The sequence below is a fragment of the Podarcis cretensis genome (assembly GCF_951804945.1).
Source record: "Podarcis cretensis genome assembly, chromosome: 14".
NCBI lineage: Eukaryota > Metazoa > Chordata > Lepidosauria > Squamata > Lacertidae > Podarcis > Podarcis cretensis.
In genome coordinates this window covers 34,881,149-34,908,292 of record NC_137183.1, presented here as the reverse complement: position 1 = coordinate 34,908,292, position 27,144 = coordinate 34,881,149, and the positions used below count along the sequence as shown (strand labels likewise).

The following is a 27,144-nucleotide window of genomic DNA, read 5'->3' as shown; positions in this document are numbered from 1 at the left end:
AACACTCTTGTGTTAGAGTAATAAGATTGGTAAGGCCTTGACCTGTCTAGCAGCTGCTTTTATCTGAAGTACATTTAAAGAGATAAAGAGGGGATGCAGGGAGAATACTTTCTCTTCCATGGGATCATCACTTTGAGTTAAAGGGAGGGGGTTCTGAAATGTGAGATTTTATCATTATTTTAATAATAAAAAAAGGAAACAGGTTCCCTTTGCAGGAAAAAAAAGGTGATGGCTTGAGAGCCATTAGGATCTCTTGCTTTGCTTTACTTTACTCTTTTTCTTTCTGTTCTTCAAGACGTTTTAAGGATTTTTATTTCTTTTATGTAACATTCCTTCACTCCATTGTGTGGAGTCTTCCTTAGTTATTTAATAATAATATTTTTTTCCCCTCTCTCTCACTCTCTCTCTCTCTCACACACACAGTCTCTCTCACTCTCTTGATTCTACTACTGTAGTTGGCTGCCTTTTAGTGCACGGATCTGCTCATTAAACAGACACACCAAGAATTGTTACCTAAGGAAGCTTGACAGTCAAGAAAGGACAGGCAGAGTTAGGGAGGAAGAGAGGGAAGAAAGGAAGAAGGAAAAAAACGGAAGAGGAAAACAAGGAGGGGGGAAGCAGCCTGAAGCAATCACTTCTCCCACAGGGGGGGGAAAGCGACTGAAACGTTGAACGAGTGTGTGCTATTCTCATAATCATACAAACAAACAGACTTGTATAAGAAAAAGAAGAAAACTGTAAAGACTTGACAGAAAAAGGCAAGATTTTTTTTTAACTACCCACTGGGCACAGTTCTTTCTTTCTCTCTCTTTTTTCTCCTCTCTTTCCTTTCCGACATACTTAGTGAACTAAAGGAGACTTCCGTTTTTGCTGGCAGAATCCTTGATTATCCCCCCTTTCAAGATGATGATGTATTTATGGGTAGGTAGTTTCTTTCCATGTCAATCTCATTGTTTGCTGTTGTTTGTTGTTGTTTCTATTATATTGAGTTTGTTGGGAGTGATGCATATCTTTAAAATGTGTCTAAATGCCGGTTGTGTAGTAGGAGAGTTGTCCAGCCAGGTTTGTGTGGAGTGGTTTTTATAAACAAGCTGCTTTCTGAAATATTGCACTATGCTCATTTTGAATATGCAGCCTTTGTAGTAAAATGTTGCTGGGTCTCAGTGTGAGTGTGTGTGCATGTGCTTGGGTTTTTTAAAACACATTTCCAAACAGTATGCGTCTGTGATTTTTCAGGGGATGCCAATAAAACAAAAACGGAAAACGCATGATTCTTCACTTGTGGGCACACAGAATTTGCTCTCTCTCTTTTTAACCAAGGACTGTTCATGCCGAGAGGCTGATTAGAACTTCTGAATTGCACTCCTGAAACCGGATGTCAGTGATAGCTGTAATCTTGTCGCTTATCCTAGGTTGCTTCAGGTAAATGACAACTATAAATGTGCAGGAAAGCAACCCTATGCAGTTGTATGTTCAGCACTGTCCTGTTGTTGTCGTCCCACCCCCCCACCCCCCCGTCTGCAACACCCCCTTGGATTCAATTCTCTTAGAAAGCGTAAGGAACTAGAATAAGGTTGCAATGTGTGCAAAGGGATGTGGTCAAATACGGGAACAAATTAGTGTGATAAATCATGTGGTTGTGCTTAAGCACACAAGCAGAGTCATTTGTAAGCAATGCAGATGTGCTCCTGCTCTACAGTCAAAAGAGTGCAATCTTTGGGGGAAGACTTTTCATGGGTACTGTTCGTTCGCGTTGTAAATGGCTAAATATGTAGCAGAAATGCCGTACGACTTTTCCATGTGAATTTTCTGCTTTTCTTTGCAAACTGCTCTTGGTTGGGAGTCCTGGACTTCCACCTCCCGCCCAGCTTTCTCATTTCTGTTGACCCTGTGATAAATTGTTTTAACTTGTCACAGATGTACAAAAGGCATCGTGTTTCGGCATGTACACGACTTATTTATGTTCCTTGACCTGTGCGGTGCTTTCAAAAGCTTCACCAATCAGCAAGTCTGATTATTTCTGACGGTCCCTTTTACACGGCAGACTCTGTCCAGCTTAGTTCCCCTCAGTAATATCTATTCATGCAGTTCCCAGAGGCACGCTGTGAATTGTGACTTCTTTATTTTGCTAACCCCATTCTTTTTTCTCTTCGTTAAAAAAGAAAAAGGAATCCAGTCACTGACTATGCTTTTCATTGGCGACTTTGATATCAGCTGGCCGTCAGAAGCATGCATATATACATTCTTCCTTTAACAAATCCTCACAATTTTGCATTTGCAAACTCTGTGAAATTGGATCCTGCCCCTTTCTCTTTCTCTCTCTCTCTCTCTATCCCCCCCCCCACCCCTCAGCTTTCACTTAGAATATAACAGACAGATTTATTGGGGCAGAGAAATAAAAGTCACGAGGCCACTGGTAGTTCCACATTTGCATTGCATATGAACGGAATTGATTAAAACACAATATTAGTACCTTTTGGCCTGTGGTGTGTATGTGAGTGTGTGTTATGCCTGCATGTGACTTTTGGCTACATAAAGCTTTGCTGATTAGAAAACTTTTTTTAAAAAAAAGGTTTAATTACAGGTAGCAATTCAGCCTTTCATTATCTGCAGAGGAGAGATGAAGAGGTGTAATTCATATTATTTATGAACTTTTTCTCCCTAGCCATTCCTGGTACCTTCTGTTTGTTATAACCCAATGCACAATAACACATAGGTTTCTACAGCATGCTCTCCTGGGTTCAGAAAACTCACTGACCTGCTTTCTTAGTAATTAATCTTTGACCTTTAAAAGCCAAGTCTTTCAATTTCTATTTTCTTCTTTTTGACCAGTATTTTACAGCAGTTCAGATTTTTATTAGCAACATTCATCAATGTGAAGAGGGTTGCTCTCTTTAAATATATATCACCCCGCAAACACCCTCCCCCACCATCCAAGCCAGGTACTCAGCACCATTTTCCAATATTAATTTGGCTATGCGGGTATATCAGCCACTATTTTTTAAAAAATAAAATAAAATCTAAAAATCAGATTAGTTGGCTTCACGCTGGGAATTAAGTGCTTTCATTATCCTCAGATGCTGTTGCTCTCAGAAATAAGAAAATATCCCACAAGCAGCTTATAATTAGAATCTAATTGCATTATTTATTTATTTTGCATAGTAGTAGTTTTAAGACTCACAGACATCTAATATATAGATCTTCGAGTCTCTTTCTCTCTCTCCAGGTGTTTAAATTCTTTCAGTGAGCAGAGATATTGTGTCTTGGAAATAAAATGTGGAAATCTCTGAAACAGTCTGATGTGAGAGGACTCCATGTTGACACTAACATCAGTATTTTATATAATTATGTCTCTGCTAGCCAATAATATGAATATTATTTGGAGTGCATAGCCCGTGTGAAAATTAAGTTGGTTCTCTTAGTGGTATTTCACTCTTTGCTTCCATTAGTAATGCAAACAGGAAATCACTTGATAGTGGTGGTGTGTTGCCCCTTATTATGTACATAGTGGGTGCATTAACTTTTTTTGCAGTCAGTGAAGTTTTTCTCAGGCTATGAAGGTCTCCTATTTGGAATTCGGAATTCCCTCGCTCTCCAAGAATATTGTTTCCTCTAGTGTACATTGATAGTGTGGCATCTCCAGAACGATGAAGGGTTGAATTTTGAGTAACATTGTGTGTGTGAAGAAGTTATTAATCCAGTGTATGTTTTAAAGCTGTTTTGTGCAATATCCCCATGCGAGTGAATGTAGATATGTAGATATATATTTCTTACGGTTGTGCACAACCCAGGAGATGCAGACAAGAAGTCAGTTTTAGAGTCTTATGGTCTGCTCTAATGCTCATTTTCTCATCAGAATTCAGATCTGAGCATGTGCAAAGTTCAAAACTGGGCCATATTCTAGCAATCAAATTGATTTATGTAATACTCCCCCAAATAATAATAATAATAATGAGAGTGATCCCTAGCTGCATAAACATCTTTTTCATGCTGTCCAATGGCATAGGCACAGTGACTCTTCATACAGGAAGTTGATTTCTTTCACACAGCACAGAAAGTCAATATGAAGTCCTTCAACAGGTAGAGAGATTAAAATTCAGGGTCTGATCTCAGATAAGGGCCTGAAAACCATTTTTTCATTATAGGATCTGAAAGACCCTCTGTGTATATAACATAGGATCCCTCCACAGGATCAACATTATCCCAACCCCTAGTGTTGACACATGTGAGCCTGTTTTTCCTTATACATATCCCTTTAAAGTGTGATAATAGTTTTAAGTTTTGATTCTCTGGCTGCTCAATTTGAATGCAGAAGACTGGCATGTTCCCTGGTGGTGCTATGGTCTCTCACACTCCCAGCAAGATCAGTGAGTTTGTGGATAGGTCTCTGTCGCATAGGAAGGATCTGTCTTAATTTTGAGTTGTCTGAGGGTGAATCTACCAATTTTGGTTTTCTCTTTATTTTTTCCACTGCTAAGCTTAGTTCTCCACATTTCAGTTTGTGATTTTTTTAAAAAGTTCTCAGGAAAGTTCATCAGCATTTCCATGCAAATTCCTCCCAATATACATATTTCTTTGCCTAATATACTCATTTCCCAGAACATAGTGTATTTTTGCATGATATTTCCACTAATATACACGCTTTTATGCACACTTCACCTTAGTCCATGCATCATTGAACAAGCTACTTGCCTGAGGGTTGCAAAATTCAGAGAAGTGCAAATTCCAAAGGATGGCTGCATTTCAGTTCTTGGATTGTTTCAGAAAGTGCAGATTACTAGAATGTGCTTTTAAATGCAAACTGCATCAAATCTCTATTCCATTCCAATCTATGGCACATCCTATATCCATTTATCAGCAATCAGTAACAAATTGGACTTGAGGAAGCTAGCCCATCTTTAGATGGAAACGGATAACTGCGTTCAAAGAGCAATATATAGTTACATCAGTGTGGACTTTGGTGCATGGAATGACACATCTAGCTTTCAGAGTCCATGAGACAGAGTCCAGGGGTGGCATTGGTTTTTAACCACTTTCCCACTTGCTGTCTCTGCCACTGTTGCCATCAGCATTGCCATACCTCAGACTGAGCCATTTTAGATTTAAAAATGAAGATTGAGGCCTTACTATAGGGGAAAGTGGTTGGTGTGCCACTTACTACTGGGTGGGGCTTATTTTGATTGGTTTATGCACAGTCTTTTGTATATAAAATTAGCAGCCTTGTAGGGGGTGTTCTAAGGAACCATTTTTTAAAAAAAGTGGTTAAAACAGCTAAGTTTTGAAAGGTTCAGTTCACCTGATAGAAAATAGCATCCAGTCATATCCAAACATAGACAAATACCTGCTCATTGATCTCAGTCACCGTCATGCACGATTTGGTCAGTAACACTGCAGTTTTGAAAAGTCTGCCATCTTGATTCAAAATTATGTCAAATTATATGCAAACACAAATGAAAACGTGCACTTTGATCTCAGGAACTAGCTTACAAAATTTGGTTACAATATCATAAGAAATGTCCAAATGCATAGTAAACACACACACACACACACACACACACACACACACACACACACCTACTACTGCAGCAGACTGTTTGCAGCTAAGATGGAGAACCTTTGACCTTCCAGGTGTTCCAGCAAGCATGGCCAATGGCCAGAGATGATGGGACAGGTAGTTCAGCCACATCTGTAACTAAAAGGGTCTCAGGCAACATGTTTGGGAAAGATCTCTGTTTAAGACAAAATCCAAGGACCACATTCCCTTATGGCTAAACCCACCCCACCAGTAAGAGCAGGGGGGACATACAAGCAGTGGGTGGGGCCAGAACCAAATTTCAAAATTTTAATATACTTGATGCACAGTCATCAGATGCATGATATCTGTTCCTGGCATCTGATTATACCTGTTGTTTTGGAATTGCACACTGGTGTTTGTTTACAATGCTTGACAGTTGACGTGGCATATTTAACATTTGACTGTGTTTCATAAGAGCTGTGCAATGATATTTAGCAATTTACACTTTGGTATGCAGGAGATACAATGCTATGTGGTTTCTGACATTTGGCAGCTTATATTTTTTCATATTTGTTACCCCCTCACACCAAAAAAAAAAACAACCCATGTGATATGCTAGCAAGACCTTTGTTTACTTGAAAGCAAGTTCCACTGGGTTCAGTGGGATCTATCCCTATGCAAGTGTGTGCAGGTAATGCAGTTTCATTTTACAGAAGCTGGGCATTCATCCCCAATTTAAAATTTCACATGACAGTTTTCTTAATCTGGAGACACCTTGACATATTTGCAAATATTCCCCTCAGCGTGCTCCATTTCACAATATGGCACAGCATAAGGATCTCAGCTATCCTACGATTTCCACTCCTTGGACAATAATTTCTTTCACAGCCTTTCTGGCAAAGCAGGGACCATCATAGATGGCTTCATGAGTTATCCTCAGTTGTCAGCTGACAGGCCACTCTAGGCTATTAAAGGTACATTAGGAAGAACCTTGTGGTGCTCAAATTCCAGGGGCACTCATCTCAGCTATGGAGGTATTTTGGGGAGGGAGTTGCAAACTTTTGAAGGAGATGTACAGAGTCAGCTGAATTATTCCCCAGTGTTCCAGAAGACAAAGTTGGAAGCCATTGGATCTCCAGTGGCTTCATCTGATACACACAGAGCAGTAAAGTTGAGGATAGGGCTTGTTCCAGGATTTAGAATGTGTCTTCCGATGGGTCCTTTCCTCTATTGGGTGTAGCAGCCTGAGACCAGAGGTTACCAACCATGCACTGCAATCCTAATGACATCTACTGACTCAGAAGTAAATTCTGATGGATTTAATGGGACTAATTCCCTGTGAAACTGGATTTATTAATTTCATAAAATGTATACACCATTTGATTGCTAAAGACAGCAACCCTCAAATCTGTTTACTGAAAAAGCTAAAACAATAAGAAAAATCAATAAGAAAAATTAAGAAGAATTTTAAAAATTCAAGAAGTAAAAAATATCAGCAGACGAAACAACAACAACCCTGATTAAATCTTGCATCACTTTTTAAACTTCTGGGTAGGCTTTTCTAAATAAAACTGTTTTTAGCAGGCACAGAAAAGAGTGCAGTGAACATGTCTGCCTGATATCAATAGGCAGGGAATTCCAAAGTGTAGACACTGCCACATTAAAAGATTGAGTCAGGATTGCATCATTAGGATTGTGACAATCCGAACTCCTCCTTTAGCCTAGCAGGGCTGCTGCTTCAATCACAGCCCTGCTGCTACATATTATATAGCCAGGGGAGAAGGTCAACCTACAAATGGCTGTTTTGTCACTTGTGTGTTTGCTGCCCTGGTCTCCTTTGGGAAGGAAGGGAAGGAAATAAATTTAATCCAAAACAAATTTTAATAGTAAATAATCTGTGTTTGTGGAGGGGGTGATGAAATTACCCTGAGCATCTTAATAAAAGAAGTATTGCTTTTTGTTTTAAGTACTATATTCTTTGAAAGCCCTTCTAACAGATTGGGGAAGACCATTCAGAAGCCTCTTAAAACCCGGCTATTATCTCAAAAAATTCATTTCCAGGTCATTTTATCTCATGCTTCTCTCACATCAGTAGCCACTATTGTTGAACTTCATGTTTGGTATTGGCACTATGAAGACACTTTGATTCAAGGGGCACCAATTAGCTTTCCAGCAGCTCAGGGGAGAAGGGGTTGGAAGAATTGGGGGGGGTGCAATAGAAAAAATATACTTAACAGAGGTACCCCATCCAATAAAACCACATAAATTATCGCCACCATGTTATGCCATTGCTGAAAGAATTGTCCAGCTTGCCAGTTACATATTGGGTTAAGTCCAAGTGCTGGTTCTAGTTTGAGAATGGGATACATTAAAAAATAATCTCACCCATTATATATCCAATTCACCACTGAAGCTGGCTTATCAGGAAGTCCATTCCGCACAATAATACGAATTGGGTCTTTAATGTTGTGGAACCTATGCTGAGACAAAAATGTGGAGAACTGAATTTGACTTGAAAAATGACCCAGAAAATGACATATTCACCTATCCCTAATCAAAATGCATTGTGAAAGTATAATGTAGGATAAATTACATTTGGAATTGTATGCATTGAGATAATATATATATATATATATGTTTACATTTATATTTTGTAAAAAAATGCATATTCAAATACTTTTTTTAAAAAAAGACCCATCAATTAATGTTAATATGGGATATGACAAACTTATGAATACAATGCAAAATTGGCATGAGCTGCAGATAGGCAGATCCACCCATCTCCACTTAGCTATTTCTAGAAAATTGAATTGTCAAGACACTTCAAGAGGAAAGCTTTTAGTTCTAGACCTATACACCCATACCACTGAACTAGTTTTGGAACACACTGCATACATAACCATAATGTCTAATAAATATTGAGGGAGGGCTATAGGTAGATCATATATTCTGCATGCAGAAGATCCCATGTTTGGTCCCTAAAATCTCCAGGTTGAGCTGGGAATGCTTCCACCCTGAATCCATTGAGAGCTGTTGTGAGTCAGTGTAGACATTACTGGGCAAAGTGATGGTCTAACTCCAGTTTAGGGAGTTTCCTGTGATCAAATGATAGCTTTGTGACCCATGCAGTTTTGAAGGTAGATCTCCTGTGTTTGGTAGTTCTGGTCCATCAATGAATTCATTCACATGCTAATGCAGAAGCTTATTTCTTTCTGAAATTAAAACTCTGTTCAGCTATGGAAAAGGACACTGAACCATCGAAGTTTAGTTAGCAAGTATCCAGAGATGATTTCTCTTTTTGGTTCACTCCTGGAAACACAGGTCCAAGATTTGATTTGTTTTCCTCCCAATTTGAAAAGGGCAATATTTACCGTATGTTGTATTGGAGAGTGTCAGACATTTAAGGAGGATGCATAGGGAATTCCATGCAGCCTTAGCTTCTTCTTTTTCTGAGATGGGAGACCCTTCATTTCACAAAAGTGTTTACATCTTTTGAAAAATGTGCCCTGGCTGAGCAATTCCACATTGCATTTTCCTTCCTTCCTTCCTTCCTCCCTCCCTCCCTCCCTCCCTCCCTCCCTCCCTCCCTCCCTCCCTCCCCTTTTCTTTCAAAATAAATGTATGAGTGGTTATGTAGTTGTCTGAACTCATTGCACAGTTAAGAGGTATCAAACATATTAGTTGGAAATTGCCAACGCTTCTCAAGTTCTCACAACTATTGAGTAAGACTACAGAAAGGGCATGAAAAAGCAAGGCACTTCTTGTTTCGTAGCTGACGGCATGACCACAGTTGTTTAATAATATGTGTCTTTTGCTATTTACATGGGGGGGGGGGAGAAAGCAGAACAGTTTAATAATTGGGAACACATATGAATTTCAAGCATCTTCAAGGGCATTTGACTCAATAACACTGAATAATGGAGAAAGTCTGAATTCAAAGGAGCAATCTTGGGGCTGGGAATGAAAGGTCCAATTGAAAAGGCGCAAGCTGAATGAAGATGAAACCACAATTAGCTAACAGAGGATTCAAAAGCTTTCCCAGTAGGTAGCCTTTGTAATATTTGAAACTGACCTGTAGTTGTGTAGACTAAGCTAGTGCAGGGCCAATTCATAGGCAGAGACTGCCTTTAAAATGACTGGTTGTCTGTTTTGTTTCCCTGCCAGCGTTTTGTTTAAGATCTGTACAGCAGGCAGTGATTCAACTGGTGCAGTTGAATTTCCCCATGATACAATGAAATGTGGAAAGAAAAATGGAAAAATGATAAAGCAGCTTACAGTTTTACAGCCTGATAGGCCCCCTTTTCTTTGCACAGCCATTCATCAAAATTAAGGATGAACAAATTTGTCAGTTTTGATTTCCCTCCATTTCTCATTATTCCTGCCATCAGTTCTGCTCAAGACACTTGATTTTTTAAAGTCCTGGGGCAGTTTTTCCAGTTTTTTTAGCAAACAATTTGCCTAATATACACATTTTTGTATGGAATTTTGCCTGCTCTAGCTGTTTACCCAAATATGGTGCATTCTTTTTGTATATTTATTTTCACTGATATATGCATTTTCATGCATATATTCTATGGGGGGTTGGGTTGGGTTGGTTGGAGAACCCCATCAGAGAAGTGGGAATTTTGAAGCAGAACTCTGTAATTTGAAAGAGAGCTTCTGTATTGTTTTAGGAGGTGTGAATTAGCTAAGAAACTTTTTAACAAAGACAAAAAAAGACACGCACTGAAGTGCCTTTCCAAAAACTCACCTCTGCATTTGCTTCAGGCTGGCAGACTGCAGTTGGAGTGTGTGTGTGTGTGTGTGTGTGTGTGTGTGTGTGTGTCTTTTTCTGTGCCTGTGTGTGCACACATCTGATTCACCCCTTTTATGCACAGCCAAAGGGCAGGACATGTGTTACTGATCCTTCCAATACAGATAGACTTAGGGGTTCCCAAAGCAGAGCAAAGTAAATGGTAAGCCCTGGAGTCAAAATCAAGATCCTTTCTCTCCCCCTGCCCCCATCACTGCCGCCCAATTCTTCAGTGGTTGAAACTCCCTGAAGCATGCATCCTAAGTGAATTTTCCTAGAAACTGACAATGAAAAATCCTGTATCAGCCTCTCAGTTTTAAACTACTTTTCCATAGTTGTAGTTTTGGGGAGACATAAAATACATTGAGTTTCATCATGGTCCTTGTTTGCCTGGGTTTAAAGGGCTTGCCCAGGAAGGGATCTGCCTGCTGCAGTTCTGCATGATCATCTACTCTGATGTTGCCTTTGTGTCTGTCTCTGATAACAGCAGATAATTCTGTGCACTACCTGCATGGGCCTGTTGGAGCACTTCATGATGTAAACAGATAACAGAGTTTCCTAACAGGAGTCTGCATGATACACCCCTTTGTGATTTGTGACTACACATTCCAGTGCCGACTTTAGCATATGCGCCGCTGGGGTGCAAAGATCCGCCCAGCGCCCCAAAATTTAGTTTAGCCCCCAAATTAACTTTTATTGTGTTTATGTCAGACACCACACTTAGGCCTTATCTCTTGTTTACGAAAGAAGGGAGGAAAAGGAGACAAACTTTTATTTGCTCTTTTAGTGCCACCGTTGTGAATGACAAGCGCTGCCACTGGTGCGGCACATCTTTGGTAAATGAGCGCACAAAGTCCTTTAGTGAAACAGTAGGTGTACACTTCAGTAATACCTAGGTATATATGTGTATTGTTTTTCTAGCTTGATCAAAATTATTTATTATTTCATAACAGATAGATAGTGAAGAGCTTAGGCGGCTTCAGCAGCGGGTGCCTGGCGCCCCCCAGAATTTGGCGCCCGAGTGCCCCGCACCCCTTGCACTCCCAGGTAAAGACGGCCCTGACACCTTCCATTCAGTCTCCATAAAGGATGAGTAGTGCAGGTCATTTTGCCATACACTGTGTGTGTTTGGATCATCCAGTCCCTTCTGATGCTCACAGATGCAACTAAATGCTGCAGCCACAGATGAATCATGCATAAAACAGCACATCATGCAAAACCAGAGTGGGTAGCCTACTCCGAATATGGGCAGCCTTTTACTGTATTGGTATGTCAGCTATTCCCTGACTGGCCTCAACTATAAGTCAGGTATTTTGTGCCACTGGTTCTGTCTTGTGGAACACTATTCCAGTAGATTTGGCAGGCATCCTGGTTTTTAACTCTCAGGCATCTCCTGAAGACTTTCCTATGCTGTCAGGCTTATGCAGTTGTTTGAGATTTTCTTGGGTAGCCATTCATTTGAATGATGGTTTCATATGACTTTCAATTGTTTGTGGAAGGTTTTTATATTGCTGTGCATCACCTTGATATTTTGTGAGAGGATGGTATAAAAATACAGAAAGAAAGAAAGAAAGAAAGAAAGAAAGAAAGAAAGAAAGAAAGAAAGAAAGAAAGAACTTTATGCTTGCAAAGGTTTATTGAGTTTCTCGTTTGTATCAATACAGAGGGGAGGGTAATGGAACAAAAACATGGGAGACGGAAATGGTTTAGCCAAAACTGACTTCTTTTAAGTCCTATTGATTTCTAAAGGAGAGGGCTTCAAGTGATTATCTTTGGATGGATCACATCATAAGTACTCAAGATTTCTACATCATTTTCCTTCTTATTTGCACAGGATTTCTGTGTGTATGTATACTTTCTCTCTCTGTGTGGGTGGGTGGGTGGGTGGGTGTGTTTGCACGTGTGTGTAGATAGATAGATAGATAGATAGATAGATAGATAGAGATAGATAGATAGATAGATAGATAGATAGATAGATAGATAGATAGATAGATAGATATAGATAGATAGATGATAGACAGATAGATGGATAGATAGATTTAACAGAGACCAAGTAGATCTTATTATTGATGTGCTTACTGCTTCATTAAATTCTCCTTAAGATTTGCAGCATGGATATGGATCATTTGCAATAATAATTATGCAGTGATCGATTGATTGTGCCTGACATTGTACTTGTCACCTTGAAATGCAAAATCCATCCATTTTTAGCAGCCTGAACATTTTTCTCTAATCTTACACACCAGCATGCAAGAGTTTATTTTATGGAAAGAGGGCAATTTATAAAAGTTGGGAGACTTAGCATTAACCTTTTGCTAAAAATGAAGTATCACTTGTCATTTTGCAAAAATGAAAACTGTCCAAGCAGCAACTTTTGGGAGATTAGAAAACACAGCCTAATTTTCAGGAGGATTCCGCCCCCCCCCCCCAATTCAAACCCAGCTGCATGTATTTCAATTGAGTTCCACATGTATATTGTAAATGTCTGTTCCCCTGATACCTTTGCTCTTGAGAGGGAGGGAGAGCAGAACAAGTGTCGCTGATGAAATTTCAGGCTTGAAGTCCTCTCTCTGCTTTAAAATGAGCTCTTCCATTTCAAGAGTTCTACTTATTTGTAACTACAAAATTCTTAGTCCCCCTAAACTCTCAATGTGCATTTTTTAAAAAGCAAAAGTTCAAATCCTTGTTTCCCATAAAAATACCATCCAAGGGCATAGTGATATACATGGTGATTCTCCCAGCCATGTTTGGAGGTGGGTAAGGAAGCAAAGGGCAAGATCCAGCCCCTCTCATGCTTCTATGCAACAGGTGATTGATACTATTGCTGAGAGGAAGACGGAAGCTCTGCCAGTATAGTTGTGATTCTTAGATTTGGGGTACATGTTTGTGCATCCAGGCACACGTTTCCAAAGCACACGTTTCTTATGGGTTCTTATTTATTTAAAGTATTTATATCTGTTATTTCACCTGCACATATAACAAGCCTGGGTACTGAACATAAATCAAATCATAAAATACACAACAAAAAAGGATAAAATACATTATTCAAAACAAATAAAATGCCTAAGAAAAACACAAAATTGTCATCGGCTTAAAATGGCGGGGCAGATAAATTCCTTTTCAATCTGGTGTTGGAATGACAACAGTGTTGTCACCAGTCATATTTGTGGCTTGAGGACATTCCACAATCAAGGCACCACAACACAGAGAAGACTTCTATATGATTATAGTCCTGTTTAGATAGAAACAATGATATACTTCCAGATTTCCAGATTTATTTTTTTCCAGATTTCCAGAGTTCCAGATTTAGTTTTTTCTAAGGGGGAGCATACCTCGCTACCTGCAAATAATTTGGGCTAGAACTAGCAATGGAGGGAGAAATTTGATTCAGTTCACATTTAAAAACAAACCTTCCTAATTCACACTTTCCAAATAAATACACAAACTGAAACACAGGCAGCCATTGAAAGCTACGCTTCTCCACATGTTGTCATTCAGTTCTCTAGCCCCATACAGGACACCCAGGGCCGGATTTAGGTTTGATGAGGCCCTAAGCTACTGAAGGTAATGGGGCCCTTTATATGTCCAGCTGTCCTTTGTCAACAACAAATTGTCTCTGTTTTTTTGTGTTGAATACAGTGGTACCTCGGGTTACATACGCTTCAGGTTACAGACTCTGTTAACCCAGAAATAGTGCTTCAGGTTAAGCACTTTGCTTCAGAATGAGAACAGAAATCGTGCTCTGGTAGCGTGGCAGCAGCAGGAGGCCCCATTAGCTAAAGTGGTGCTTCAGGTTAGGAACAGTTTCAGGTTAAGTACAGACCTCCGGAACAAATTAGGTACTTAACCTGAGGTACCACTGTATATGTTATATGGTAATTTATGGACCAAATAAGTACCGTATCTAAAGTCATCAGATAGGAGCCTACACAACACAAAACACTGTTGCTGTATGTAGGTTTTATTTTATTTGTTTTTTATCTTATATTTTGGAAATGTACATCCAGGGGGTTTTTTCCCTTTAATTTTTTGCCCCCCCCCAAGAGAGTGGGGCCCTAAGCTATAGCTTGTTTAGCTTATACGTAAATCCGGCACTGAGGACATCCATGCTAGCTGAGGCTCATGGGAATTGTAGTGCAAAAGATATGGAATATATCAGTCTGATGAAGGCTAGACTAGGGAATGTGAGAATCTTCCATAAAATATTATGCTGGTCTTTGTGGAGTTCCTTTTGTCTTCCTTTTAAATTCCTGGGACTCTGTTGCTCAAGGAACTTGAAGCAAGCTTCATTGAATTAAGCATTAGCCAAAACCTGTTGCCCAGCCAGCATTGTACAGAACTCACCCTGAGAGAACTTTCTCTACTATTTTTTATTTTTATTAGCTCCTTTGACTTCCCTTAGAATTCCTCTGAGGATTTCCTTAAGGGTGAATCTACAAGAACATACTGAATTTTGCTTTGGGCAACATGCCAGTGGCATAGCTAGCATGGGCATTTATTTCAAGCAGGCAGAGACTACTTTAAGCATTCCTAGTTTTTTGGGTTTTGTTTTGTTTTTTTGCTGCATTTGATAAAGACCCATGTAAGAGTGTGTCAGGTTTCTGGCAGCTTTGAAAACAAACAGGAAGAAAGAGTCCCCTTTAAAACATAAGAACATAAGAAGACCCTGCTGGATCCAACCAAACTGCCATGTGGTCCAGCATTCTTTTATCACAGTGGACAACCATATGTCTGTGGGAAGCGCAAAAGCAGGACCAGTGCATGAGAGCCCTCTCCCTGCATGTACTCCCTGGCATCAGACATCCATAGGCATGCTTACTCTGACAATGGAGGTAAAACATAACCACTGACCAGGGCCGGATTTAGATTTGATGAGGTCCTAAGCTACTGAAGGTAATGAGGCCCTTTTTATGTCCAGCTGTCCCTTGTTAACAACAAATTTTCACTGTTTTTTGTGTTGAATATATGCTATAGGGTAATTTATGGACCTAATAGGTATCTAAAGCCATTTGCACCTAACAAAATATGTATTTTATCAAAGTAATTGTTGAACTGAAATACAATTAAAGTAAAGGTAAAGGGACCCCTGATCATAAGGTCCAGTCATGACTGACTCTGGGGTTGCAGTGCTCATCTCGCTTTATTGGCCGAGGGAGCTGGCGTACAGCTTCCGGGCCATGTGGCCAGCATGACTAAGCCACTTCTGGCAAACCAGAGCAGAAGAAGTGTATTAATAGTGAAATACAATTAAGAAGAAGTATATTGGGGGGGGGGGGTCAAGAGAGTGGGGCCCTAAGCTATAGCTTGTTTAGCTTATACATAAATCCAGCACTGCCACTGACAACCCTATCCTCAATCAACATATCTCCACTGCTACTTCCCATAACCTTGATGAAATAAAAATGCACCATGCATCTATCATAGAAGCCTGCCTGAGTTGGGGGGGGGAACACTTATTTTAAGGCCTGGGTGCAATTGCAAAAAAAAAGGGAAAAAAGATAATGTTCTGGATTTCTGCTAATTGGATCTCCCTTGGTGATGGAACAACCAGCGGGTTTGGGGCATAATGGTACTTGGAGTGGTGTTCCATTGAGTTGGTGCTGAATTTGGAAATAGGAAGTGTTATAGGGCTATGTGAGCAGAGGCTATAGGTAGAGCACATGTTTTGCACAGAGGGTCCCAGGTTAAATCCCCGATAGCATCTCCAGATAGGGCTGGGACAGTCTCTGTACCTGAAATCCTGGAGAGCTGTTGTCAGTCAGCAGAGATAATACTGAGCTAGTTGGGACATTGGTCTGAGTCAGTGTAAGGCAGATTCCTGTGTTTTATTTGGGGTGGACTGTATCATGGTGCTTAATGGCAAAGTAGGCTTACTATGAAGACATCCTCTCCACTTCTTTAAGGTTGTTCATCATAGTTCTCACTGGGAATAACAAAAATGTAGGCTCCCTGAAGAATGAACGTAGCTTGTTGGGCTCCAAATTTGAACCATGGACTATTACAAGTTGAAAATTACATTTAAAAATGAGCTTGAATCATATGTGTATGAAGGGAGGTGGGTGAAGTGATATATATTGTCTGGAGGGATGCCAAGGTACTGGCAATTAAATGATTCATTAAGCTGCTTTCCGCTGCTAACATCTAAGGTGGATGGAGCAGCCAGACTTGAAGGATGCTTAGTTAAGGATTAGTAAAACAAAGAACTTTCTGCCTTTGGATTCTATAGATTCATTTGTCACAGTTTCATTTCCTGTGTGCAAGTATTTAGTAAAGAGGCATGGTGAACCTAATGTTTCTAAGGCTGTGCGTCCTTCATATGACTTCTGCAGGAATATTTGGACATTGGCTAGAAAGTGACTTTGTAATGATTACTATTATTGGTATGGCTATTATGGTTATTATGCTTTTAATAATATCTTACTTAAAACAACTCATGCTTACATAGGTATGTAATATAGTACATGGCAGTAACATGAATAAATTATATGGATGTGTATTATCCTGAAAGATATTATTCCAAAACATAAAAAAACTAATGCTCAGTGTTCTAAAAACCTGTTTATTTCCCCATTATTTTTTCTCCAATAATGATCTGCATTATTATTATTACTTTATTATTGTTGATGGTGATGCTGATGCTGTTGTTGATGTATAAACTGCTTGAGCAAAAAATTATCCAAGCTGTGTATCAATCACACTATAGATAAAACATGGCTAAAAGCTTCAAACCAACTACAAGTATATACATGAAATCATCCCAATTATTTCTTAAAAAGATAAAATCAATAAAACTTTTGAAACAGATATAGGAAACTAAATTGTGTGTCTGGATTTTTATTTTATTTTTTATTTTATTTTTTAAATCCATCCTGCCGTTCCCTACAAAAACATTAGCAGCATCTGATCATGTTGAAGATGCTGATGGTTGCACCATCAGTGGACATGGCAGATTACAGAGCAAAAAAAGTAAATGCCAAGTCTGTCCTAAAGAGCTTACAATTTGAAGAAACATTCTATCACTTCTTAGAGTCTAGTAGTGAAATTGTCTACTTCCCACGACTGCTGAAAGTGCTCTCCATGTTCATTGTTTGCTGTTGTCAGGTTGTGCATTAGTAAATTTTTGTCTGTGGATATAAATATTTCATTGCCAAGTAACATACTTAAAGAGGGTGATGTGCCAGTTGTGTACAGGGCTCAACCCCCCCCCTTTCAGCTCAAGCCTAACAGTTAGGGATGCTTTGGTAATCAAGTTTGATACACACACCCCAGCCTCAACCTGCAGAGACTGTAGTTCCCAAGCCAGGTTCCATTACGGGACCAGGATCCTCACTTCCAATATCCAGGACACAAAGCTGTCTCAGAGAGTATGAAAGCGCTCAGTTGAAAAAGGAAAAAAAGGGGGGAAAGAGGAGCTATTATCAGAGCCAATTGTCTCCTCCTTGGGCTCTGTCCAGGGTACTGAAAGAGCTGCCACTGATTCCCCACAGCAGACTAGATTATCAATAGTTGATGTCACTGTGGATTAAGTTAGGGAAAAGGCCACAGCTCATGGATAAAGTGCCTGCTTTGGTTGCAGAAGGTCCCAGATCCAATATCTAGCATCTCCAGGTTAGGGCTGGGGTGAAGCTGCCCCCTGTATAAAAACCTGGGCACTATCACAGCCAAGATGCATTTAAATGATGGCTTATTTTTTGTTCCTATGAGGTAAATTAAAGCATAGCAACTGAATTTACAGTTGCAGTGAGGGCAGAAACCATCTGCCAGAATGGCTGGCCCAGAAAATGAGATGTTTATGGCATTTAGACACAATGTATGGCTATAGGAAGCTATTTTAGACTAAGAGTGACCATCGAGTCATCCAGCTTTACAAAGTCTCAGGCAGCTGCTCTAACCTATTTTCATGTTTTCCACACACACACATTTGCATGTTTGTGTGTTTTTAACCTGTAATATTATTCTGTTTGATTTCCACATGAATATTCTTTCCCAGCCATACCCTTCTGCAAATCTCCACAAAAATGGTTATACGTGGTCCCAATACAGAATGGGATTTTAAAATAGGAAAATATCCACTGAAAAGGCTTGTTGGAAGGGGAGGGTGTTTGGTAAACACCAAAAAGAAGAGATAATGCCTGCTTAATATGTGACAGGGCATGTTATATATTTTTCTTTTTTTAAAAATGGTCATTTTCTGTTTCTATTTTTTCTGAAGTTGTCAAATATATTGAGACTGGTGGAGTAGGTAGTATGGAAATGTTATAATAAATAAATGTGTCAGGTGAGATTCAGCAAAGGGCACAGTTTTGCACCATTATCCCAGGCTGCCGAGGAAATTGTTCCTTGACTTCAGATGCACTTTGCTACTTGGCACAGGGATGGGTGTGACATGATAGGAGTGTTTGAGAAACTCGAGCCTAAAGTAATTTTCACACAGAACTAGTTGGGTAGTTTTCTGAATAGGAAAACACAGCAAGACAAGCCCAAACCTCGCTCCACATCTGAATAAGTGACTGCTACTTAATCGGTCAATGTCTTTGTCAGGTTGACGACATTAAGCCAGCGACATTTGATTCTCAACCTTGCAATATCTGAAGTCCGATATTGCGCTTCACTAAATCTAATACATGGGCCTCAGTAATAGAGGAAACCACTTTAGCACTCGGCAGTTTATTACGCTGTATAAAACTGACTTCCCTGCAAATCCAATAGCGATAATAAAAATTGTGGTCAGTCGAAGTGGGGATGGTAATGCATTTTGCTGCTCCAGAAAAGGGCTAGATGAAATTTATTGAGAATTCTCTTCCTTCTTTCTCATGCACAAAAGCATCAACACAGCCATGCAGTCTCACTCACACGCCATTTGACTGAAGAAGATCAATCGGCATTGCTTAATCATTGGTTGTGAGGGCATCATCTAGGAAGATGACATGATTATACTTAAAAACAACAACACCTTTCAGTAGTTTCAAACTAGGACTGTTGGTAATGTGATGCATCATCAACCTTTTTTTTTTTTTTTTTGTATAGGCCTATTGTGACCCAATAATTTTGCAGTCCATTAACACCTCCTGTTCCCCAGCTTGCCATGCCATTGATGGGGTTTCAATTTGTTTCCCCCACCCTATATGTTGAGAGCTGTGGTAGTACTACTTTGAGCCTTGAGTCTGTTTTATTTTGCTGTCAATGACTTAACTGTGCTCTGTGAAATTGTTATGATATTGTTTCCCCTTGATCTTCTGGAAATCACTCTGAAGTCACCTGGTGCTGTAAAGTTGTTTCAAAAGACATGGAATGAATGAATTAAATAAAACCAGTCCCCTTTTCCTTTTGGTCTGCTCATTGGGGGAAGCCAGCAGCAACCTCTGGAAGCTAAGCAGGTCTGGGCTAGGTTACTGCTTAGATAGGTGATTATCTGCATCAGACAAATAGTCTATCTAGCTCAGTATTGTCTGCGCTGACTGGCAGAGGCTCAGGAGAAGATAAGAAAAGCCCTATGTCATCTGGCCACTGGCTCATGTAATCGAACACCCTGTTCTCAAAGTGACCAGTCTGTAGGAAGCCCACAAGCAAGACCTGAGTGCAACAGCACTCTCCCCACCAACTGATATTCAGAGGCATACTGCCTTCCACAGTGGAGGGAGAACACAGACATGGTGGATACTAGTCCTTGATCTTCCATTAATTTCTTCTATCTTCTTAGGCAAACAGGGAAGCTACATGTACACCATTTTGGGTTCCATGGTGGAGGAAAGGCACAATATAAATGTAAGAAAATAAATAGCACCTAGCAGTTCATTTGAGTGTTTGGCCATACTCCAAAAGGGTTTGGAATCTGGTTTTCTTCAAACACCTGTCCTGTTTCCTGAACTGGGATTCAGCAGAGGTACAGGGAGGCTGTTTGGGAGCCCTGCCAATGTTTTGTCTCTCTGTGCAGGTGTTGCAGATTGAGCCGCCTGCATGGGCGCCAATTACTGATAACGAGTGTTTGAGAATTCTGTTGCATAATCCGCCCGGCATGTACAATTTGCAGCAGATTATTTCGAGTATCCTTCTAGCACTGTGTATTAATTGTTGCTTTTATTCCCAGCCTTTATTTAAATATCAAATAATGTTTCCTCTCCTAGAGATAATCAACATGAATGCTTCGTAATTTTAATCACATTATTTGGCTGAGGCTTTGCATTTTGTCTCTGTCTCTTTTCCTGCTTTCCTCAATGGCAAAAAAATAATAATAGAAACTTAAACAAGTATGAATGCACATTGCTTCTTTATCAAGAAAGACTCTCTGTCAACCTTATTTTACGTCTCAGTTGTCAATTTTTATTTTTAATATTTAGATGTCTTAGGTTGCAATGCTGTACTCTCTTACCTGACAGTAAGCCCCATTGAACTATGTGGGACTTACTTCTGTGTAATCATGCATAAGGATTGCTCTGTTAATTCAATCTTATTATGAAAATTGAATAGCTTAATATTTTGTGGCTTAATATGGTATTATAATGAAAGATTGTTTGGAGAAGTCAGACAAATCACTTACAGTCCAATCTTCTCTCCCCCCTGCCAACACGCTTAGCAAAATTATCTTCATTGGATCCGGGGTGTGGAATAGCTGAATGACTGTCTCCCCAGCAGTCTCTCAAGAGCCATTGTTGGCCTGAGAGCAACTGCCCCTATTGCCCAATGGGTGGGCTAGCCCTTCATTTCAAACGGAAGTTTTCCACTGTCTTTATGCGCTGGGAGATGGAGAAAATGCATTTTCCGTTTTCAGATTTGATAGACATTACTGATTGTTTGTAGGGAAATAGAAATTTGTCAGCACTTTCCAGTACGAACACTGGGACTAGGTACAGTGGAACAATTTATTTTCAATGAGCATGCACAAAGTAAGATTTATGACTTTTGCCGCTTGGATGACATTTCCCACATACTTGCCGAGCTGCAGCAAATTAAATAGATCCGTGAATACTAAGGGGTGTGTTTTTGTAATGAGGGAGAAGAGACAGAGGCAATAAGAAGATAATTAAGGTAACAACTTGTGAAAAATTAAAGTGTTTCTGTCTTTCATTTTTTGAATCTCCGAGCATAAACTTTGTAGTTGTTAATTTAATTGCTGATGTTCGCTGTGTCCCTGAAGAATATTAAGGATTAATCATCTGGTTCATTTCGACAAGAGATAAGGCCTAAGTGAATTGAAATTTTACCAATTTAACCCTGTCTGCCTCCTAATAAGACATGATTAACATTTTTTCAATTAACAACACATAATTATTCCAAAGACCTTCTTGCTTATAGTCTGTTTTCATGTGTCTTGTATGTCCTCTTCAGGTATTTAAAAATGGGGAAATTGTTTTTAAAATTCTTTACTGCCCATTAAACATGTTGATATACAATCATAAAATTTCTCTTTCTTTTTCAGAAAAACTCTTATTACTTCTGTAGCCTTTTTGTGTTTTCTTTTGTACAAATTCTGACAGAGATTATTCAGATTAACTGATGCAATGCAATAGTGTTTCCTTGAGAAGCAAGGGAAAATAAGAGTTATATTTTTATTTTCTACAGCACTTATTTTTAAGGGGGGGAAACACTCTTTTTACAAAGACTTTGATTTCTTACTTAATTAATTTTGACAGATGAATGAAAGGAATATTGTTAACCTAAAACAGTATTTTTTAAAAAATAAATAAATAAGAGTGACACCATTTGGGACTATTACATGAGAGGCTAGTTGAGGACTCTGATCCTCACCAGCAGGGTCTTACTTCCTTGAAAGGAGCAATTGCTCCCCTTTTATTTATTTCAGAAGGTTCCACTGATTTTTTTCAGTTCACAAGGAAGTTACAGGCACAATACAATACAGTGTTACACTCTGAGATAATGAAGCCGTATCTATGTCAGTCAGTAAAAGAAGAGTATAACACATGCCAGTCTTTGCAAACCTGGTGCCTTCCAGATGTCTTGAACTACAATATCCAGCATCCCCCACATTTCACAGCTGTGCTGGCTGGGGCTAGTAGAAGTTGTAGTCCAAAACATCAGGAGGGCAACAGGGCTGAAATGTTGGGATGCCACTCTCAAATAGCAATTGAGTGAGCTGCCATTTCTGTATCATGGAGGTGCCATTTCTGTATTGTGGAGGTGCCATTTCTGTATTACGAAGGTGAATATTTCATTGCCTTTGTGGCCTCCTTTGACCATCTCCTAGTTAGGAAGCAATGTGCTGAGAACCCTGTTAAGGGCATATGAAATTCCTTGGCATTTGTGGCATTACTAGTCTTCAGCCTCTACATACTTTTCCCCTTCCACCCCACATCTTGTTTCTTTGGTCTGCATCACCTGTTCTGCTGAATCATCCTAAACTGAGCAAACTCACATCAGCCTCAACTCCTCTCCCTCTCTGAAAGATAGTAGCTTCTTCTACATTGCAATCCTTCTGTCTTCCACTTTTGTTCACCTGTCATTATACTCTTCAACTTCCCAACCAAACTCCTCCTTATTCCTCTCTCTCTTTCCTCTTCATGCCATGCCCCGAAGCAGAAGTTGAGAAGGGGGTCCTCTGAACACTTTGGGTGGCTCCTTCCCATTTATGATTTCCCAATCCACTTCCCAATTCTGTCGCAGGAACAATACCTAGGTCAAGGGTTCCCAAACTGTGATTGTGGACCACCAATGGATCACAAGCTTTGGTCAGGTGGTTATAGGCATGCCCACATTAAATATTCACATTGATTTTTATTGCTTATTTTATTTTATTGTATTGTATTTTCTTGTATTACACCTGAAATTCTATGGAAGGTGAATTGCAATGCAATAAAATGCAACATAACAAATTAAAAAGCAGTAAAGGTAGAATTAGAAACCATGCCTAGCGCAGTGCACTGCAATTGCTACAACAGACCAAAAATAATTAAGTGGAATTCAAGACCGTCAGGAATTTTCAAGCAGCCCATGAAGGAAAAAGGACCATTGCTCTGGGTGGAGTTGCTTTGTTGACTGATTTATATTCAAACAAATAAATACACTTGACCAACAGAAAGCTACATCAAATAGTTAAGTAATGCACTTTAAAAAAAAAAGAACATTTAATGTTTTCCTTACAGTGAAGAGACTTATTGTGTTCTACTAGAGATGGGGCAGAACTTAGACTCATTAATGTGAACATACCTGTCAGAGCTGCCTCTAGGTCCCAGCTCACAGAGGACCAACGCTAGGCTGTAGCAATGTACGAAAGTCTTTATTGAAGTTCAGTTTCCATTTCAAAGCCACAGCGTGCAGCCCTACGTCTTAAACCCTAGATCGGCGAAGTCCCATCTGAGTCTCCTCCCCTATGACACCAGTTTAAGATCCTAGCCCTGCTCCACCTTTTACGCTGTTCTCTCCTCCTCTGGGTCCTCCTGCCCGCTGGGGCATTGCCCTTTCTGGACTCTTCCGACGCTGAGTCGCTTAGCTCCTCCCCCTCCCTCCAGCGGGCTTTAGGTCCTGGTTCCCAATCCTCATTCTCTGCTGTCCCGCGCTCCTGTACATTTGAACTTGCCTCTCGCGCCAGCCCAGTGACCTTTCTCCTAACCGTTACACTACTTCGGTCACTGCTTCCCTCTTCCGGGACACTGGCCGGATCTGACCTCTCCTCCGTTGTCCGACTTTCTGATGGAGGCGTGGTCAGCCCTGCCTTATCTTCTCTCCCTGGTGGGGAATGCACTGGCCCCGATCCTTGGGACTCTTCCCCCCCACTCTGCTCTGGTGGGGAAGCTGGTCCTGATTTACAGCTACTGCTCTGGGAGTCCCTGCTGCCCCCTTGCTCCTGGGGCATTCCCCTTGGGAACCCCCTACCCCTGGCCACTGGCACCCCCTTCTGTGAATCTTCCGATTCGCTGGAGAGGCTCATGGAATCCCTCGGTCCACTGTCCTCTTCTCCTACGCTCCCCTCGGATTCTTCCCCTTCGCTCTCCACCTCCTCTCTTCCCTGTGCCTCTGCTCCTGAGCCCCTGACAATACCTAATTCACGTTTCTGAAACAATACACCAACTGGAATGCAGCTATCCTGCAAAATCCACACTACCCCAGATTTTGCAATGCAGTTCTCCAAATGAGCAATGTATGTAAAAAACACATATTTTGGAGGATAAAAAATGCATGCATACAAATATGCATTTTATTAGGCAAAATTGCATGCAAACATATTATATCAAGAGAAATACACACTAAACTGATATGAATTTTAATGAGGCTTTTTTAAAAAGTCACAAACTTATGTGGAAATGTGGGGAACTGAACATAAGGTTGGAAACATGAAAAAACTGATAAAAACTGAAATTGCCACATTCCCCCATCCCTCTGTTCAGCACTTTGGAATGGGCAGATAAATGTTGCATATTCTTGCAGATCCCATAGTTGCTTTGCTAAATAACAAGTCAATTTAATGGTTTTGCATTTACAGTCTAGCAGCGTTCTGGTCTATCTGCAATATAAAAGTTTGCTCTTCTAAAAATCTTTTGTTAGGCTTCCAGGGTATTGCCTAAATGGCTTCCCCGTGGTCTTAGTTATGTGATGTTCAGAGGGTTCCCTGACTTGCTAGTGAATAATCCAGTAGCAGGTAACTGGAAAGACTCATTAACAGATGTTTATGGTAATTTAAAAGAAAGCAAAACAAAAGCCCACCGCTTGTCTAATGGGCAGCCGATCTAATGTCTTGGCTTAATGGACAGGAGGTCTGTATAATTTGCTGCCTGGCAGATACAGAAAAACAAAGTGAGAGTGAGAGGGGGAAAGAGAGGCTTTGTTAGCATTTCATTTAATTCTCTCTCTAGTGTGGAAAGACCCAGATATTTTTATCTGAAACATTTTGCTTTAGAAGTGCTTTTTCCTTGTTCTTTTGGATGCATTTTGTCAATAACATTGCATGCATTATTATTATTATTATTATTATTATTATTATTATTATTATAAAGGTATTAACATTATAGCGGATCTGAATTCATGAGTATGATATTTCCAGACAAATGTTTTGAAATTGTAACTTTGTTTTGAGCTCTGCCTGAATTGTTGGAGAATCTCAGCCCTCCACTGGAGAATATTCAGTGGACCCATCACTCCCATTTTTGCAACTAATACATAGCATCAAAATTTTGGAATGCTGTTTTTGCCCAGGCCTCATTAAAATTGCACCTTAGGGCATGCACAAGAGCATCTAAAGGTGAACACATTTTGACAACAGGTAGATAGTTGAGTGTGGCATGTACTCTAGCAAGTTGGTTGAGGAATATAACAGGGTAAAACAAAGGATAACGTTGAAGGCAAACTGGGGGTGGAGGTGCGAAGCCAAAAGACAGCTTTGTGGCTTTGAAATTAAAGAGGTACAGAACTGCCTTGTTCAGATTGGCCTCACTGGCAGAACAGGTGCCCTGACTATGGAATTATAAGGCTTCACTCACAACAAGAGGTGATTGCCCTGCCAACCTGCCACTTCTTTTCTCCTGCTCTACCCACAGGGTTAAGATTCTAGTCCTCGTGGTTTAAATGAAGGACTGATTTAAATAGGAGCTGCCTTATGCTGAGTCAGACCACTGGTTCATCTAGCTCCGTATCCTCTATGCCAGTGCTTCCTAAACTCTCCCCCTCACAAACACAGAAAACTTGAAAACTGATGAGGCCCTTGGGGGATAACTTTTTTTTTCTGCCTGTGGTAGCAATCATAATGTTGCATTCAACATGCTATATAGTTTTCAGATTGTAAGCTTTATTCACAGACATGTCACAGACCACTGGTGGTCCACATAGGCTTAGCCCACCCATGTGGTGGGGTGAAGCAGGTGCCTTGGATGGCAGAAGCCTCCAGGGTGCACAACCACGGGCACCTGTCCACCACTGATGCTGGTGGAGAAGCATCACCTGCATCGGTGTCAATTTCTGGCCAGATGTCTTCAAGATCTCATGAGAAAATCACTGTAGGTGCTGAAGCTGCTTCTGTGGCAGTGCTGGCAGGTGGGACAGAACTGAAAGAGGTGCACTGGTCCTTGGTCCTCAGACCATAGTTTGGAAAAGCTAACTGGCAGCAGCTTTCCAGAGTTTTAGATTGGAATCTACTGTTCTTACTTGGAGATGCTGGAGTTTACAGCTGAGCCTTTCAGCACACAAAGCAGATGCTCTACTGCTGACAGTCCTTCTCCCTGTCTTTGGGAGAGGAGATGGTCGAACCCTCCAAACCACTCTGGCAGCTAATCTCAGATTGCATAGAGATCTGGATGGTGGGAGATCTCCACTTCTCTCACCTGGAAGTGGTAGCAGTGAGACGTTAGCTGGGTTGGTCACAGCAATGGTGGTTATGCAAGGACACATGACACTAAAACAAGGCAAGGAGGAGTGCTATTTCTCCTACTTCATCCAAATATCTACTGCTTTTTCTACCTTTAGTAGACTGGGCTAAGTCAATACTGGTGGTCAGGCAGAAAACAATCTGCAGTAAAGAGCTTCAGAACAGAGGAGTCATGTCTGAGTGATTTGTGGGTTGGTTACAAAGTGTCTTACAAAGTAAGCCGCTTCGGTTTTCAGGTTCCATAGATGAAAAGCACCAGAGACGTTTAAGTCAAAAGCTTAAGTGCAGCATCGTCCTTTGTCAGCTCTTCGGGAGCCAGCCAGTCTGCGGCATGAGTAATTCCTAATGCTTTCATAAGCAAGCAAAGGGAGAAAAGCATCTCGCAGTTGATGCTTCCTGCTGCATCAGCTTAATATGACAGCCAGATAATAAAAACCTCTCCTCCATGCTACCAGTTGAAATATTGATGAATTTGAGCTGGACTTATGGTCAATGGCAGTGGATAATCCCAGGGTGTGCTTGAACTTT

The 27,144-nt window shown here is 40.4% G+C and overlaps 1 protein-coding gene across 32 annotated transcripts in view; it reads left to right on the top strand.

Annotated features, from left to right (window-relative positions):
* The window catches only part of RBFOX1 (RNA binding fox-1 homolog 1), a 1,485,186-nt gene that overhangs the window by 1,013,282 nt on the left and 444,760 nt on the right, over positions 1–27,144 (top strand). Inside the window, exon 1 of one of the 32 annotated variants that reach the window (XM_079952546.1) lies at positions 454–921. The exons of the other annotated variants lie outside the window; for them this stretch is intronic. Within the exon in view, the coding sequence (XP_079808672.1) occupies positions 904–921 (18 nt within the window). The 5' untranslated portion in view covers positions 454–903. Of the gene's footprint in view, positions 1–453; positions 922–27,144 lie in introns of those variants that run through there. 32 annotated transcript variants of the gene reach the window in all.